Source organism: Onychostoma macrolepis, chromosome 16 (genome assembly GCF_012432095.1).
Source record: "Onychostoma macrolepis isolate SWU-2019 chromosome 16, ASM1243209v1, whole genome shotgun sequence".
Lineage (NCBI taxonomy): Eukaryota > Metazoa > Chordata > Actinopteri > Cypriniformes > Cyprinidae > Onychostoma > Onychostoma macrolepis.
In genome coordinates this window covers 21,867,068-21,886,304 of record NC_081170.1, presented here as the reverse complement: position 1 = coordinate 21,886,304, position 19,237 = coordinate 21,867,068, and the positions used below count along the sequence as shown (strand labels likewise).

General features: G+C 38.7%; 1 protein-coding gene across 1 annotated transcript; it reads left to right on the top strand.

The window, feature by feature from the left end:
• Positions 1-1,465: 1,465 nt before the first annotated feature.
• On the top strand, positions 1,466-11,215 carry LOC131522001 (uncharacterized). Its single transcript, XM_058747200.1, has 4 exons — positions 1,466-1,509; positions 8,652-8,679; positions 9,178-9,671; positions 9,783-11,215. Exons 2-4 carry the CDS (start codon positions 8,657-8,659, stop codon positions 10,292-10,294), a joined length of 1,029 nt encoding a protein of 342 aa, XP_058603183.1. The 5' UTR covers positions 1,466-1,509; positions 8,652-8,656; the 3' UTR covers positions 10,295-11,215.
• Positions 11,216-19,237: the final 8,022 nt, after the last annotated feature.

Genomic DNA, 19,237 nt, shown 5'->3' with positions numbered 1-19,237 from the left:
CTTCTAATATTTAATTTTTATTATAGCCTGTTAGAACTTACACCTTCTCCCAATCTGGATACATTTTGCTTAGACCTACTTAAAATTGGCAAACATGGTAACTAGTATTGAGTTCCTTGTCATGTCCTTTATCTCTTTGATTGAGATGCATCATGTATTTGATCCCTTACGCAAAGAAATATATTTCTTTATATATGAATGATCAATATATTACATGCGTTTTGTGGTAATATATTGTGTTAATATATGACAATATATTGAATAATACATAAGGAATTGCCACTTTACATATGTTGAAAATTAAGTGACATACATTTACTTATATATCATGTATGTAATTTTATATTCAGTAATACATTTCATAACATAGATGTACGTGTGATATAAACATGATAAAAATGAAAAATTAACATCTTTCTCACACTGAGATGTAAACATGAGAATGATATTGGTGTCCAAAAAGGTGTTTCCATCTGCTACAGGTGACAGCCATCTTCCCACTCATACTAACTGGGACATAACATTTTTTGTCAAATAAACTCTTACCATATTAATACACGTAAATAAGTACATGAGATAATTAAGAAATAAGAGTTAAATCCAGGTAAACAATAAAAAGGACAGATAAAACCAAAAACACACATTTGCACAAATATTTACATAAATGAACAAAAATGAGCACTTCCCCAGAAGTTTGTGCTTCCTTTAAAAAAGGGAATAATATAAACCTCACCTAAATATTATAACATGCACAAGAACAGTAAGAAGACAATAAAAACAGTGACGGAAGGCAACTTCAAGGTATCTTCATTACAACATGTAATGATTTGACAAATAATTTCATATCAGTGTGATTAATTAATTATAAGTTATTACTCCACCACCTGTATGATATCATTAATGACAGTTCTATATTGTTGAACCAACATGGTCCGAACAACAGATGTGTGATTATGAGTTACCATAGTTTTGGGAAAACAAAGTATTGTGTATTTGCATTTAATAATTAGTTTTACTGAAGTTTTACGTTTTAAAATCAAATAGATAATCAGCAAAATACATTATTTAGGACTTTCAGGCAAAAGTGTTTTGTTTGGTTCATTAAAAGCCTGAACCCCAATTTGTCCTCAAAATGTCTGTCCCCATGTGGCCATAGGAGACATTTCTGCCAGTTTGGATTCTGAAGGAGATGGTCCTCACTGCAGAACACAAGATCCAGGGGGTGAGGTTGGATCCAGATCCAACTCCTCCCAACTTACATATACCTAAACCTACCCGTCTCCACCCCCTGATCCCTAAACCCACCCGTCTCCACCCCCTGGATCTTTGTTCTGCAGTGAGGGGCTACTGTTCTGAAGAGCAGGGGAGTGGCTTTAGACACATCAGTGGTTTTGGGCAGGATCTTTTCTAAAACTATAAGATTTCCAGACCACAAAAATGGAAGCATTCATTCATTTTATCATTAACAGACCTTGTGACTTGACGAAATCGCTTGTGCCTTTAAACAGGGTAAGGCAATTGCATTTAGGATCATTTGATCATTAATCATTTCATCAAAATTGCTATGGATGGTAGTCATACATATTCTACTTTATTCCTTTCTTTATGGACATTTTTGAAATATCAACCGTTTAATCTACAAGTACCGATATTAACAACATACAAATTTACATAATTATCACAAAAAATATTAACCTAATATAAGCTTCAAGTAGTAACATGTAACTTAATTGATTATATAAGTCATAAGTCATATATGTCATTAAACATTATACTGACTTGTAAATATATAACACCATTACTGTAATCTACATTACTGTAGTTAAACCACACTGTAAACAATGTAAACCACAATTTTTTTTTTTTTTAAAGTAAAATAAAAGTGGTGCTAATTTTACCAACTTTAGTATTAAGTTTGTTATGCTTTTAGACCGCTTTGAATGACATTTGAAACTGAGGTGAGCACTGAGTGCTACTTAAATTGTGCAGTCATTATATTAACAGGTTTGTAACTATAGCTAAAATATTGTAATAATAATGATTTTTGAAAGGATGTAAAATTCACAAAAGTAGAAGATGAGGAGTTAAACAGTAAAGACTTTAACAGTAGCTGAAAGTCTTTTTTATTTGTGCTGGTTGAGTTGGTATGTTTCAGCATGCACTGGTACATATTTAAAACTATAAAAGTCTCTGAATTATGGTATCATGAGTTGCTGTAGTCCTCTGGTGCTTTATGGGTCACACTGTGTGTGTGTGTGTGTGTGTGTGTGTGTGTGTGTATTTGTTCACTACTCACTGCTGTGTGTGTGCACTTGGATGGGTTAAATGCAGAGCACTAATTTCGAGTATTTTCGAGTCACTAACTTAACTTAATATATACAGTGTTGGGGAGTTACGTAATTTAAACATCTGGGTGTTTAAATTAGAGATCACGCGCTCTGTATGCGCGCATTGTGTATAGTCATTCGGATTGATTACAATTAATAGCCTATAATCAGTTTTACTACAAATACCATGGTGAAGCTAAATGGCTAGTATAGCAATTACCATGTTAATGTGTGGTTGCTTTAGTTTTACTTTAGTTATTTATTTGTAGTAAACCCGTGTTTAATTTTCATAAACGTGCATATGTAATTAAAACATGATTATGTAATTGAGTGCAGAAATGAACGTGAGTAATTTTACCTGACGCAGATATTACAATAGCCAGTCTGAATGGTTTACGTGATCTGGCTCTTGATCACCGGCAATCACAGACATCGCATTCGGACGGGATTAGTTTTCTCAGAGGATCACTGAGTTTGCTGAAAAACAGTAGGTAATTTGCTTTGGAATTATTACAGAGGTTGTGTGAGAAAAAAAAAACAGATGTGGCAGATTCGGATGGGATTAAAATTACCAAGTACATCTGTGAAACACAAATTTCGACCCCCTGTAAAACTAGTCCCGTCCGAATAGGGCTATAGCTATTAAATTATTTCTTGTTATGATTTTAAATCTGTATTTAACCTCAGCATGATTTTAAAGTAAGTCTGATTTTGTGGTGGCTGTGCTTCAAAGGGGACATCGGATGCTCATTTTCCACAAGGTGGTATAATTCATTAGGGTCTTTTTGAAATGTCTCAGTGGTCGTGTAAAACAACATCCTTTTTACCTTGTCAAAAACAGCTCTGTTCACAGCAACTCGTTTCAGTGTATATTTCTTTACATGCTAATGAGCTCTGCTCACCCCGCCCCTCTCTTCTGTGGAAGTGATCCATCCTTGAGTTTTAACTTTTTAACAAAACCTGCCTTGAATTGTCCCTCATTCAGAAAACAGTCTGGAGTAAAATGATTTGCGCGGCCAGATATAAACGAATTTAGTGAAAGTGAAGTAAAGTGACATGTGGCCAAGTATAGTGACCCATACTCGGAATTTGTGCTCTGCATTTAACCCATCCAAGTGCACACACAGTAGTGAACACACACCCACACACACACACACACAGACAGACAGAGACAGACACACACAGACAGAGACACAGACACACACAGACAGAGACAGACAGACACAGACAGAGACACAGAGACAGACACACACACACACACAGACAGAGACACAGACAGAGACAGACAGACACACACACACACACACACACACAGACAGAGACACAGACACATCAGAACCACCCATAATATTTTTGCATTAATATTAGTCATACCTAAACACAAAGAAAGCATTTTGTTACTCATAACATAAAAATTCAATAAAACTGTAACAAAAATGAACAGGAGAGCTTGATCCAAGCTTTATCGGGGTATGGTTTTAAACTCTTAGTTGAGTTTTCGGGCTCAATTTTGCTATATTGTAACAGCCACACCAGTTCATTTGTGTGTATGTTTTAGAATTAAACCTCTTCATTGCTGTGTGTGTGTGTGTGTCTGTGTTTTCTGCATCATGACTGATTTGTAGATTGTAAACCAAAAATTATTCATTTATTCATGCATTTCGTTTATTTTAACCACATAGAGTACAAGTGTAACTATTTTTAAGACCACTCTGATGTGGTCACACTGTTAAAATCAAATAAAAATCAAAATGTACAATTTTTCAGTCAAAAGTGATCAAAGAGTACCAGAGGACTAAAGTAGTTGCCAGATGTGATGCAGAGGCCAGAAATATATTCCAGACAGAATATAAGAACTCTTGAATTAATGATGAGTGACATGGAATTAAAACATACAATATTTTCTGAAAAAGTCATTTTTTGTGTTGTCTACTCAACACCCCTGCCTGTAACAACAATTCTTCTTGTAATTGTTTATTTGGAGCATTTGCGTTTTTTCAACAAAATATTGATATATAATTATTTATGACTAATTACATTCATTGATGAGCAAAACATTAATTATTTAGATTAAATAATAATTAATTCACAGTCCTAATTGTTACACAATATCTCATTATAATACAAGTTATCTACTCCCACACTCAAAAAAATGCTGGGTTATTTTTTTTTAACCCAAATGGACACAGAGGCAAGTATAAACAATAGAAGGTTTATTGGACAATGGCAGTGGAGTGAAGCAAGCTGGAGAGGCCAGGTGAGTGCGCAGGGAATGGAAATGTCCAGGAGAGTCTTATCTGAGCGTAACCAGTTCTTTTTCCTATTCCAGGGGATCCAATGGGAACAATAGAGCGAGGAGACGGTGGAGCACAGGAACAGTGGAGGACAAAGATCGGAACACGGGAACAACTAGGAATTACACAAAGGTAGGTGAGTCAGGTAAGTAACACATACAAAGATTGAGACCAGACAGTGATGGCTTGGGAGGAGTGCGTTGATATAGTGCTCTTGATGAGTGGAGACAGGTGGCGGTACTCAGTAATCAGGTGATTGTGATCTGGTGAGTCTCGTTGGTGACTGTGATTCCCTGACAGTACCCACTCCTCCGGGTGCGGCTCCTGACGCCCTACGACGGCAACGGGAGTGCGGGCCGGTCTGGGTGGTTCTGATGGAATTCGGCCAGAATGGAGGGATCCAGAATGTCGTCCAGGGCCACCCAATATCTTTCCTCAGGCCCGTAACCCTCCCAGTTGATAAGATATTCTAGGTGGCCGGCCCGTCGGCGGGAGTCCAGGATGTCCCGTACTCGGTAGATGGAGGGTTCTGCTTGGACTTCGGTAGGAGGAGGTGCTGCCGGTTCCTCGGTGCCTCGGACAGAGGGAGAGAAGGTCTTGAAGAGTGACAGAGTGACACGTGGAATGCCGGGTGAATACGATACCTTGCTGGGAGCTGGAGGAGGAAGGTGACCTCATTTATCTGCCTCTCGATGGTGAAGGGACCTATGTAGCGGGGACTCAGCTTATGGCAGGGCAGGTGGAGACGCAGATCCCGGGTCGAGAGCCAGACTCGATCTCCTGGGCGATAGACGGGGGTGTGAGACCGGCGGGTGTCTGCGAAGGCCTTTTGTCTCCGCACTGCCTGCTGGAGGTGGATATGGGCTGAGTCCCAAACTCTCACGCTCGCACGGAACCAGTGGTCCACAGCAGAAACGTTGGAGAGTTCTGTGCATACTCAGCCCAGGGAAGGAAACAGTTCCTGCTGTGCTGGTTGTCATGGCAGTAGGCCCGGAGATACCTCCCATTCTCCTGTATCTTCCGCTCAGTCTGACCGTTGGTCTGGGGGTGGTATCCGGAGGACAGGCTTACAGAGATGCCTAGGAGCTTAAGGAAGGCCTTTCATACATGGGAAATGAATTGGGGCCCACGGTCAGAGACGATATCTTCGGGGATCCCATAATTGCAGAATACGTGGTGAAACAGGGCCTTGGCTGTTTCCAGGGCTGTGGGGAGACCCTTGAGGGGGATTAAGATGCAGGCCTTGGAGAACCGATCCACTGCGACGAGGATAGAGGTAAAGCCCTCAGAGTTAGGGAGGTCGGTGACAAAGTCGACTTCGACGTGGGACCACGGACGACGGGGAATCGGTAGGGGAACCAACTTTCCGGCAGGTAGGTGATGTGGAGATTTGGAAATGGCACAGACTGAGCATCCGGACATACAGGGAGACATCTCAGGCCATCCGGAGCCACCAGTACCGAGCTTGGAGGAGCGAGAGAGTACGCTGGCTGCCTGGATGCCCAGAGCCCGGGGAAGCATGAATTGAGCCCAGAAGGGAGGATCGTAAGGAGGTGGGAACAGGTTTTCCCTTCTGGGCCTCCTGGCAGAGCTGACTCGCTGAGGGTGGCAACACGGATCTGTTCCTCCAGAGCCCACCGGATGGGGCTGACGAGAACGGCTGGTGGGAGAATGGGTTCAGGTGTGGAGAGTTCTTCAGGAGCATGGATACGGGAGAGGCAGTCTACCTTAACATTTTTGTCTCTTGGTCGATAGGTGATGGAGAATTGGAACCGAGTGAAGAAGAGCGGCCAACGGGCCTGGCGGGGATTTAGCCTCTTGGCGCTCCTGAGATACTCTAGGTTCTTGTGGTCGGTGATTACGGAAAAAGGGTGTTGTGCTCCCTCCAGCCAGTGTCGCCACTCCTCTAAAGCCAGTTTGATAGCGAGCAATTCCCTGTTCCCTATGTCGTAGTTGCGCTCTGCCGGGGAAAGCTTCTTGGAAAAGAAAGAGCAAGGATGGAGACGAGGAGGCTCTCCGTGGTGTTGGGATAGCACTTCTCCCACGCCGGTGGTGGAGGCATCCACCTCCACAACGAACAGGAGCTGGGGATCCGGATGGGTGAGGATGGGAGCAGTGCAGAAGGCCTCCTGGAGCTTCTGGAAGGCGGCCCAAGCTTCGGGGTTCCAAGACAGAGACTTGGGCTTCTGGCGGAGCATGGAAGTGAGGGGAGCGGAGAGGAGGCTGAAGTTCCGAATTAATCTGCAATAGAAGTTGGCGAATCTGAGGAAACGTTGGAGCTCCTTAACCGACTGCGGTTGGGGCCAGTCACGGACAGCCTGGACCTTCCCCTGGTCCATTTGGATGCCATCAGTGCTGATGATGTACCCGAGGAACTGCACCGTGGGGCGGTGGAACTCACATTTCTCGAGCTTCAGGTAGAGATGGTGTTTCCTGAGTTGTTCCAGAACCTGTCGTCGCGGGATCTCGGGACTCTATCCCCGGTCTCCGGTTAAGGGCTGGTCTTCTGTCAGCAGAAAGACAAGAGACACAGAGGTAAGTATAAACAATAGCAGGTTTATTGAACAATGGCAGTGGAGTGAAGCAAGGTGGAGAGGCCAGATGAGTGCGCAGGGAATGGAAATGTCCAAGAGAGTCTTATCTGAGTGTAACCAGTTTTTTTTCCTATTTAAAGAACTTTCCTAGTGTCGTTGGTGGTGACTGTGGTGACTGTGATTCCCTGACAGTTGGGTCATTTTATTGGGTTATATTTTAATATTTTTACCCAGGTGCTGGGTCATTTTAACACTGGGTTATTTTTTTCTACCTAAAGTCCTTTCCACACTGAGCACGAAAAAGCTAAACGAATGTCGGAGGTGATGACATGCTGGAATAAAACAATAGATTTCTATGGATGCTTCCACATAGACCGCGAACATTCGTGCACCGAAAATGCGAATGTTTTTTCCAACCAGTCCAACAAATCTTTTCAGTTTCGCAAAAAGAAAACGTGGGCCGTCCAATAAGATTTGAGCTTTTTTTATTAGTAGTTAATTTCTAAAATGCTTGTTAAACGAGTTTGTAAACTGCGCTGTATTAACCCACATAAATTCAGTTTGTCTTGTACTTTGTCCATGGCTATTCTTGCTTAATAATAAATGTTCATCTTTTGATTATTGCTGTTGCCTATAGTAATTCTGTGTGATTTTTTTTTTTTTTTTTTTTATTTCCAGCCCATTTTAAGCCAGCAATATAATAATTTTTTAAACAATAGATGACTTAAATTAAACAACCCAGCATGGTGGGTAAAAACATTGAACCCAACCAGCTGGGTCAAAATAACCCAAGTTACGTTGTTTTTAACCCAGCATTTTTTAGAGTGTGCAGGTAAGAACATCATAATTCAGCAATGTGATTTACAATGTTCATTTACACACTTTTTGGAGATTTGTAACATTTAATTTAAAAAGTAATCATGGCCACTGAAACATGAATTGTATTTAAATTCTTATCACTGATATAATTTGCACTCAGTCTTGTGCATTCAGCCAGTATAGTATATACACAGACCGCTAATGGCTACAGTATATCAAATAGATGAAAGAAAAAAAAATAAAAGGATAAACTTAGCTACCTTAATATGCTTTCTCACATTTGATGGCAAAGAAATTTTGAAGCCAGAAATTTACCCAATGAAGGTTAAAACTGAAGCAGGAACGGATGTGCTTAATGCGTGAAAACAAAACTCATTCGCTTCCATGTACCATTTTTAATCTGTGTAATACAAAATAAAAATCCAAAAAAAAAAAATAATTACGAGTATTCAAGCTGAAATAAAATTGTAAGGCGTAAAAGGGATTTTTTATTTTTTTCAGAAAAATGTAATTAAGTAAAAGTACAAGAATAATATCTAAGTACAGTAATCAAGCAAAATTACTCAAGTATTTTACACCCCAGTTACTGTGTCGAATAGCTCTTAAAAGTGTTGCTATTCCATGATATGTGATCTCATGTCAAAAGATTTATTAATAGTCTCTTTTGTTTGTAACAGGAAAAATGAACCATTTTCACACACACAAGTGAGTTTTTTTATGTATCTGTATAACCTGCACTTATTATTATAAGATACTGTTATTACAAGTGAATAATGTGAAAGTATTTTTAATATTTCTTTAAAAACAAGAGGACAACAAGTATCCCATAATGCTGTAAAATGTGTTTTAATGTCTTTAATGTTTTTAGTTCACCCCAAAATGAAAACATCTGGTTATTTACTCACCCCCAGGCCATTCAAGATTCAAATGACTTTCTTTCTTCAGCTGAAGAGAAATTAAGCTTTTTCTCTAGCAAAACATTTGTCATTTTCAGAAAATAAATAAATAATGATTTTTACAAACGCTCGCCTTGGTCCAACTCTGTGATGCAACCTCCTCAACGTGTTCTGTATTTCTTCTCAGCTGAAGAAAGAAAGTATGCATCTTGGGTGGCCTGGAGCTAAGTGAATAATCATTAATAATCAAAAAATAATCTTTTTGGGTGAACTATTGTTTTAATATTTTCGCCTCCCCTTACCTTAGTACCTGTGCTGTGAAGGATGTAAAGTCTGTGGAGGAAGTTTCTAGGCCCCTAAATGAGGGAATTGTCGCTATCTGCAACATCTGCGAGTCCCTCAAGAAAGCGCATGTCAGTCCCACCACTGGCACATGCTCCAATTACAACCAAATTAGGAAGCATATAGAGGATGCTGAGCAGTGCTTGAAAAAATCGGAGACAATGATAAAAAAAAAACTGGGATATTTGGATGAATGCATGGAGCAGCTTATTAGAGAGAAACAAAATGCAGAGCTGCAGAAAAAAGAGAAAATCCTGGCCTTGAATAATTTGCTCATAAAGAAGAAGTCTGCCGAGGAGTCATTAAAGCACTCCAAAGCGGCTTTAGAGCAGGCTAAAAAAAGTGTAGAATCAGCAAATTATGCCATAAGAGCACATCAAGACAGAATGAACACATGTGATGATGTAGCAACTGCAGGGACAGTACTGCTTGCAATACCAATTATTGGATGGATTGCTGGTGAGAATTACACTACTCTTAGTACTATCACCCTGAATTGTAACAATTTGTGAAGTTATGCATTTAAAAATTTTGTGACTCATGTGTATTCAAGAGATTTCTGTTCTCTAGGTCCAATAATGATTAGTGAGGGAGAGCGGGGGTTTGAAGAAGCTTCAAATGCCTTGAGAGATGCTGAATGGGAGAAACAAATCTTTCAGTCACAAGTGAGGAACTGCAATGAAAAAGTGCTTCATTATGAGAGAATAATCTCTAGGGCACAGACTGAAATTGAGCAGACCGGTGAGACACTGAAGAGAACTGGGAGGAAGATTGAAGAGGTTCAAAAGCATCTAACAGGCACAGCTGGTATTCAGCAAATGGTCAGGAGAGTTGTGAACCTTCTGAGTGTTCTTAGTGGAAGAGTCACTGTTCTGGAGAGGCAAACACAACGTTTCATCCTCTGGCAGCCTGTTGTAAAAGCCATGGAAGATGTGATGAAGGCAGTAGTAAATATCGCTCAGAATCGGCTTCTCTATAGTAATGGTGCCCCAGGCCTTATTAATACTTTGAAGGAGAATGTTCGAGGATTACTGGCTTTATGCAGCTCACCCAGTAATTCTGAATATGAGAGCTATTACTGATAATCTCAATGTAACTCACATTAGGGTTGTGATGATAAATCAATGCACGCAAATACATCACAATACTCTGGAATCGATTCTGAGCTTAATTTTTAACAGCAGATGGCACTCTAAACTATTTTTTAACCAAACACTCTAATGCTCACGAATAATAGCGCTGAAGAGCATCATGTAATTCATGTAATTGCACCTCGGCTCAGAATGCTTGTATGATACGAGATTAATGTAAACACAACCCACTCTCAACATGTTTGTAATTCGCTTTAACCTTTTCTAACTTTATGAAATATTATTTTAGGTTCAAGTGTGTGTAAGGAATTGGAAGCAAACAGAGTACGGCTGTTTATAAAGCATGCAGTGCCATCTGCTTTTCAAAACTAAACTCAGAATCGATTCAAGAGAGAATCATCTCAGAATCAATGCAGAATCATTTCTCGATTCATGATGCATGGATTCATCATTGCAACCCTAACTCACATTGCAAAGGCTTTCAAAAGGGTTATTGGTTTTTAGAAACCACTCAAGTAACTAACTGAAAGTTAGCCTTTCATAGTGAATCAGTGAATTCATAGTGAATTTGGCATTTTGTCAACTTTCACTTTGTTTGGCACTAGTTTTTGATCTGTTGATAAGGGAGTGACAGCATCAAAGATGTCACTACCCTGACAGTTGGCTGATTCATGATCTGTTTGTTCTAAATGGTGTAGGCTGATTGGCTGCTGGTCAAATGGGTGTCCGAAGTGGAAATCACTTTCCGCTAGCAGCTACATGCTGTTGTTTCGCTCTCTTTTTGATTGTCATGTTAGGTTTTGGTGTCAGTTTCTGTTCCAAGTACTTAGTTAACTAATTACCAAAAAGCCACTGGGAGGCAAGCCTAAATAAATAAAAAGAATGTGTAATATTGTATATTGTACAAAAATACTCCCCACCCATTTAGTTGTAATATTTTACTTGAAATTAGAATGGTAATGCTTATTATGGCTGCCATGTTTCTTATGCTGATATAGCTAATGCATTTACATAATGAGTAAAGGACATGAATATTTTTTAAATATTGTATTATATTGTACGTTGTTTAATGAAAATAAAAATGTTCTTTTATGGCTTCAATTTCAATAAATAGACTTGAAATGTAATGACTTTTTGAACGAATGAATGAATAAATAAATCTCTTTATCCAGTTTCAACACATAAATTACATTTTTAGTGACTAGTATTACAGTTATGTATGCCCAGTATACTGGGCATACAAAACACTGTTGTTGTTGTTGTTTATTATTATTATTATTATTATTAAATAAACAGAATAAAACCTAATCTTATATGCACAGCAGTGACCAGGAATTTATGATTACTGTCCTGAATTCTGGCCACTGAGGTCACCACCAATGCTGTTGTTGTGGTTGTTATTATTATTATTATTATTATTATCAGCATCACTATTTATTATTTCTTTATTAAACAAATGAGGTCTTGTTTATCCACCAGCAGGCGTTATTGCATCAAGTCAGCCAACACCAGTAACAGAAACTTGCGCTGGAAACATCGTACTGCCAGCGTCAACAGGAGATCCTCCTGTCCTTCATGCAGACCATCCAGGGAGCACACAAGACAAAGAACTGCCACCTTCAGTCGAAAATGCAAGGAAAAGGAAGCGTGCAAATGAGCTGGATGAGGACATAAACTATAACCGCTGCAAGCTTCTCAAGCTTGAATGCGCAAAAGTAGAAGAGGAGATCCTGAAAATAAAAAGTGAACGCAAAAAAAAAAAATAGACCTAGAAAATGTGAAAATAAACCTGGAGATCATTAAATTACAAGAGGAGTTAAAGCCTCATGGCTACACCTTCAACGTTGTTGAAATGTAGTGTCATATTGACAGATTCAATTCTTTGTTAAAGGCCAGTATTAAAGTATTGTTAAAGTATGTATTTTTGAGACCTACTGTTCATTATTAAATGTAATTGCTGTTCGTAACATTTTTTTAAATATTTATTATTCTTAGTTTAATATAGTTTTTTGTATGATTACTGTATTTATTTGGTATACAGACACCACACAATAAATTTGACAAGAAAAGTAAAAAGAAAAAAAGATAGTTTTTACTTTCAACAGAACAGATCCCCCCCAAGAATTCATAAATATAAAAAATGTAAGTAATTGAATGCACAACTATAGGAGATGGTAGTAGTATAGAATATTTACAAGTTAAATTAGTAATACAAAGTACACCTATAATTTTAAATAGTTTTTTTTTTTTTTTATTAAATAATTTAAAAAGTTGAATCTAAATAATCTATGAAGAATAATGCAGTTTTTAAAAAAAGATTAATTACTGTAAATAACTTTTATGTATTGGCCTATTGGCAAATATTGACATATTTATATAAAAAGGACAATTAGCCTATGTGTTGTGTGCAGTTTAAGTGAAATGGTTCTGTGTAATGAAACGCCTGGCAGTTGCACCCTCCTGCACTTCTGGATCTTGGAACTGTCTATATTGTTCTTCCTGTGGGACTTCCTCAATCTCTTCACCTCCCAGATCATCAGCTGGCATCTTCCACAGCATGGCCAAATTATGCAAAACAATGCATGCTCCTGTCACCTTTGCTGCTCTCTCTGGCTCCATTGCAATTCCTAATGAGGACAGTTGATTCAAAACTTGTACTTCGTTTGACATTATCCTGTCTAAACAGATAAACAAATAATCAAAGAAAAATAAATCTGCTGTAACATAGGCCTACCCCTGTGAAGACATGACCACCTCCTTTTTAGAACACCAATACTTCTTTCAACTGTTACTCGTGTCTTGGTATGTGCAGAATTGTATTTTTCCTCTGCTTGCGTGGACGGATTTAAGTATGGTGTCATCAGCCACTTTTTAAGTGGGTATGCAGAATCACCCAGCAGAATGCCACTATACTGGCCAGAATCAAATTTGTCATGGATGTTTGATCTCCTCAGGATAAAGCTGTCGTGCTTTGAACCAGGCCATCTGACACAGTTTAAAAAACATAAATTTAGGTCACAGATGACTTGGGTGTTTAGAGAATGAAAGCTCTTCCTATTTCTCATCAATTGTGGCTTTTATCTTTATCTGTGTACCATCAATGCAGCCAGTGACATCAGGGAAACCGGCAATGGCATGGAATTTTTGCCTGTTTGTATTTTGTCCGTTAATGCTTGGCATGCATATGTAGGTTCTCATATGGCGACACAGGGAGAGTGACACCCTGCGGATCACTCTACGCACTGTAGATTTATGAATCTGGATGCTGTCGCCTACTAAATTCTGCATTGATCCTGTTGCGTAACAGCGTAAAGCGACGCACACTTGTAGGCTGGGGGAGAGAGCGCCGTTTCGGTCTGTTTCGTGTTGAATATCAGACGCTATCAAGTCGGTTATGTGCAGTATTCCCTCTCTTTTAAAGCGCAAACGAGCTTATATGTCCACATCATCATAAATATCCAAAGGATGATGTCTGTCTCGTAAAATTCGTCTACGAACATGCGGTTCTTCATTATCGATCACGAATTCATCGATGTGATCTAATCTGGCTGCCATCTCTTTTTGACCATTATTCATGGGTAGAGGCTTCCGTAAATATTTAGTTGGAACATAGAGTTACGTTTAAACTAAGTTTACTGGTGCAACGCCAAAATATTAGTAGTGCGTAATTGTAACTTAGTGTCTTTTTACGTCGCAACTAGGCTACGTTGTAACTTGCACACAGCTGGTGCAACCGGCCCCTGCTTAAGACTCAAGACATTCTCAACAGAGCGACGAATCGACGAGTCACTATGGAATCGGACGCTAAGAAAAAGCGCGCCATGCTGTTTTTTTCTTCTTCTTTTGTTCAGTGGTCATTTAGTGCATACCGCCACCTAAATGACCTTATGCACGGTTACTTCCTGGCTGTAGATAAGCCAGCTCAGTAATTTCCGGTCAAGTGTACTGTGCCATAAGAGGAGCGTCCTTTACTCGGTTTCTCTACATAATCCATTCACAATCAAGAGAAAAGTTTTGTTTGTCTAAGATGACCAAACGTCCACGTATTCCGTTTCAGGAATGAAAAAAGGCGAATGTTAAATTTAAGCGAAGGAATCCGTTAAATCATGCCGCGATCATTGCTATGATTGATAGCGGCAACGGAATGAATCACGTGACGAGCCGATGTCAAAATAAAGCTGTTGAAATGGCAGCTGCGGCCAATGAGTGATCCTACTGCCATCTCATGGTTATAACTCTAATTTCATTTTCATCTTAAAGGGGTCATATAATGGTACATGCACTTTTACAAGTTGATTGTACTGAAATGTGTGTTAGCAGTGCCTGTACACAACCATCATAAAATGATAAACATCCATCCAGTGTTTTTTTTTAAATCTCCTTATTTGTTTTACCCTGTCTCAAATCAAGCCGTTCGACCGTGTGACGCCACACGGTCGGACGCCCCTCCCACGATGGTTGATTGACAGCAGTGTTTCAACACAGACCCGCCCTTGCGGGTTCCTAAGTCCGAACCGCTGAAGACACAGTGGCTGAGTTTCGCTTTTGAAGGGAATATTCCCCACGAGCAATGTCAATGTTTTCATGTTTGCGCGAATCATTTTTCACCAGACTGCTTTATAAATGAAGGTCAGTATAAAGCTGGTTTTGCTAAGAAGCTGCTCCTGAAAAAAGAATCGGTACCAACTATTCGTGTTCCTGCTGAACCTCCAGAAGAAGTGAGTGTAATGTTTAATTAACCTTTATATTAATCTTTATATTAATCTTTGCAAATCGCTAGCACGCTTCACGATGTATGTGGCTAATGTTTACATTCAGGGTACATGCATGTTTTCTATTCTGACGTTCTCAATATAATTAATAATCCCACGTTTATAATGAACAAAACGTTATGGTTATTGTGTTATTACAAACTGTGTACGCAGGTATTAAAGTTAACATGATAACACTACACTAAGCTTACTTTTGTAGATGGTTTATAACGGTGTCTGTTAAGAAGTAATGTAAAAAATTTAAATAAATAAAAAACAGTTATAACTGCATGAAAATTAATGGTTTCCGCCCTGAGAGTTGTACCTAACACTGCATAGATAACGTTACGCATCAGTGACAAGCCTACATTTACAGAATTTATTTTTCATGACCATTAGCTGTAACATCAATCTGTCAATGAACTAACGTATCAGTAAACACATAGCGTTCGTATCTCACTACTCTACCTGACAGTACACACAAAAATAGATAAAAGTGACATTACGTTAACCAACCAATGATAAGGTTGCACAGTATCCTCAGAGACTCCCGCTGCCATTCTTCAAAATATACCCTCAACTGTTGTCAAGGCAACACTCCACGTGTGTTGTGTCAAAAACGCCCCACAGAACAGAGGGGCGGGGCGAGCAAAGCTCATTAGCATTTAAAAACACACGCACTAAAACGGTGTGCTGAAAACAGAGCTATTTTTGAGCAGGTAAAATGAGTGTTTTCTTACAATACTAATGAGAATTTTTAATTAAAGTATATTACAAACTTTTAATTTAGACCCTAAAGAATCATATTAGCTTGTACAAAAATGGCATTATATGACCCCTTTAAACCTTCTTGGATATTAAGATGGGCACCTGCGATTCTGGCCAAATTAAAGATACATTGTGTGTGAATTTGCACATGCTATAATGTAAGCATCATTAATGACCCCGTGTGTTTAATTATAAAACAAATAAAAAACTATTTGTAAAATGAAAGAATGATTGAGAGTGATTAGTAATTGTCTCCAATTGGCCTGCTTAGCTAAGCCCTCAAAACACAGTGGTACAATATTGCATGACTTGTAGATTATATTTAATAGTTAATACTTATCAAAGTACCGCGATAGCGTTTCGAGAGCAGCCGGCGCAGTTTCTCCAGAGCGACTGCAAGAGTGCTGATAGGTGTGTTCGACTTCATGCAGCGCCGCACAAACAACAAGTACAAAAACAAATAAACATTCATAAGAATATGTAAAGTGAAACAATTCATGCCAGGGGTAAAATTACAACAATTTAAAGTAACAAAAAGCTTCATAGGTCTTTCTTGCTTTTTTGTTCTTAATTTTGTCTAATGTAGTACATACATGTAGTTGTTTAATCTCTTTTATAAAATGTTCAAAGTTTGGCTTAGCTTTAGTCCATTTTTTTCACATGAATGTGATATTTTCCAAGTAAAATAAGATCTGTGAGCAGTATTGGATTTGAAGATGTTAGAAACACACGTCATTGTTGTCATGTGGTGAATTTGGCCAATCATGAAACAGTGTCTTCATCAACACTCCTGGGATGTTTCTCAAACGGAAGGCTGCATCCTACAAAGGTTGCATATCTCGGCTAGGAAGGACGCAGCCTCGGTAGGATCCAGCCTTCCGTTTGAGAAACACCCCTGAAGTCACTCTGGAGACAGGGGCGGATCTAGAAAATAATTTTTAGGGTGGCAAAGGGGTGGCATGGGGTCTATGAGGGGTGGCAACACCAAAGCAAGCCCCCATGCATAGTTTTGGGGAATTTATTGTCTGATGTGCACAATTGTTCACAAATATTGCATTACCATTAAGTAATCATCTATACTGTTTAAAATTAAAAATAAATAACATTTCAACATCCATCATGGCACCAAGTCAATACACAATATAAAAAACGTTAAGAGGTTGTAAATGTTTCTGAGCTTGTATCACTGAAGAAGACATGCGGTTCTATTAATATTACATAGGCTACTTAGATGGTATAAATCACGTTTTAGTGCAAGTTTAAGAGTAACACTTAGAAAGAAATACAATAATATCAAAGCATTGAAGATGGATCAGTTTTGAAAACAATGTTTGATTTTCTGTTATAACCAGAGGTGGGGATGTCTGTAATGACCCAGAACACACTATCAATAGTCTAGCAACACCCCAGCAACTGCATAGCAAGAGCCTAGCAACCACCCAGAATATCCTAGCAACCAACTAGCAACACTTTAGCAAACATCTAACTGACCAAACTATTTATGTTTCTTAAACAAGACTTTAAGACACGCCAGAGTACATTTGTCTTTCAAACTTTTCAGTATAGTTATTACAGGTATTCTTAAATGCTTACAATTCAAATACACAGATGACTTTCCAGTGAACACTCATGAGATCAATAACACTTAACAATTATTTTTGCAGTTCAATGTCTATTACAGTATACAACTTAAATTAAATTACAGATAATAATAATAATTCAGCAATGAACTTTTGGGAACAGATCATTTTCATTTTACTACTGTAAAGTAATCTTGCAGTATATGAAAAACACTAGAAAAGTTCAAATGCCAAAGAATGGTATATGAACTTGGTATGCACCACAATACAGTACAGTAAAAAATAAATAATAATAATTAAATCAGCATCCTCTGCACATTTGGTCAAATTTCATTACAGTATACAGTACTATAGCAGTTTCCTGGTCTCCTGACACAAGACTAGCTTTATCTCTAGTCATTTCTCAGTTCTGCAAACATGCAGTACACATAAACAATGGTTACAAATGAAATTTGACAGTCGTACAACATGTGCTACAGTTTACTGTACATATAGAAGAGTGAAGTTTCCATCATCTAATGTACTGGTACTGTACTGTAATTTTACTGAATGCTCTCTCCTCTCTCCGTTGTTAGGATGCAGAGATTCTGATTGGTGTCATCAGTTTTGCTGCCTAATGTTTAACTTACTTATTGTTAAACGTTTTGAGAAATGTGTCTGTGTTTTGAGAACTGAATTAATGATTTGGGAAAATGGGCCAAATAAAATCAGTTATATTATGTTAACAATCCAGAAAACTGCAATACAAGATTCTTACCTAACTGCTATTAGTTTTCGTGATCAGCATCTTCTTATCGATTTCATGTTATTGTTTCGTCCGATGTGGCAGAAAGGCCTCTATATCTGATGAAAGTGGAGCGAGCAGTTGGAGAATCGATCACCAAACAATTACGGGATGAATCTCAGACATATCCGGACGGGATTAGATTTTTCAGAGGACTTCTGAATAAACCGAGAAGCAGATTCACGAACAAATGTAAAAACAATTCGTTAGTGAATGGGCTGAGCTTTGTGTTTTTGACTCAAAAAGAACCGGTTCATAAGAGTCATTTGTTAATGAAGCCGACGACACTGGGTGCGCTGTCATCGCCGCAGCAGAAAAGTAGCACATTAAACACTGCTTACATCTATATTTTATTCTGTGATAAGTCTGGGGTGGCAGGTGGGGTGGCACAGCTTTTTCCTAGGGTGGCAGTTGCCACCCCGGTAGATCCGCCCCTGTCTGGAGAAACTGCCCGAGGTGAGTCAGCCGGCTGCTCTCGAAACGCTATCGCGGTACTTTGAACTCACTGTCACGTGTGGCATCAGCGCCTGTTCAAGTCGGACAAATTTTCTAACTGGCATGCACTGCTTCAAGTCAGCCGCCGGTCGGTCTGCACGGCGCTGCATGAAGTCGAACACACCTGATGACTACACAGCTGTTTCACGATTGGCCAAATTCACAACATGACAACAATGACGTGTTTCTAACATCTTCAAATCCAATACTGCTCACAAATCTAACCCTAAGATTTCTGAAATATTATACAGAGGTATGTAAAGAAAATCCTTGTATTTAGATGCTTTCCTTATGTACATTTGTTTGTATATCTTTGCAATGTCATTGTAATGTCATTCACATCTGATGGTTTTATTTATTTTCTTGTTTATTTTTTTATTTTTATTTATTTTTTAACAATTTTTATTTTATTAAAGTGTATGTGTGTGTGTTTGTCATTTGTTTAATTTATAACTATTGGTCATTATTTTTTGGATTTGTATGTGATCCCTTGACTATGTTCTTCTTGTACTGTCTGTTCAAGCATTAATAAAAAAAATCCGTCCACAATGTACTA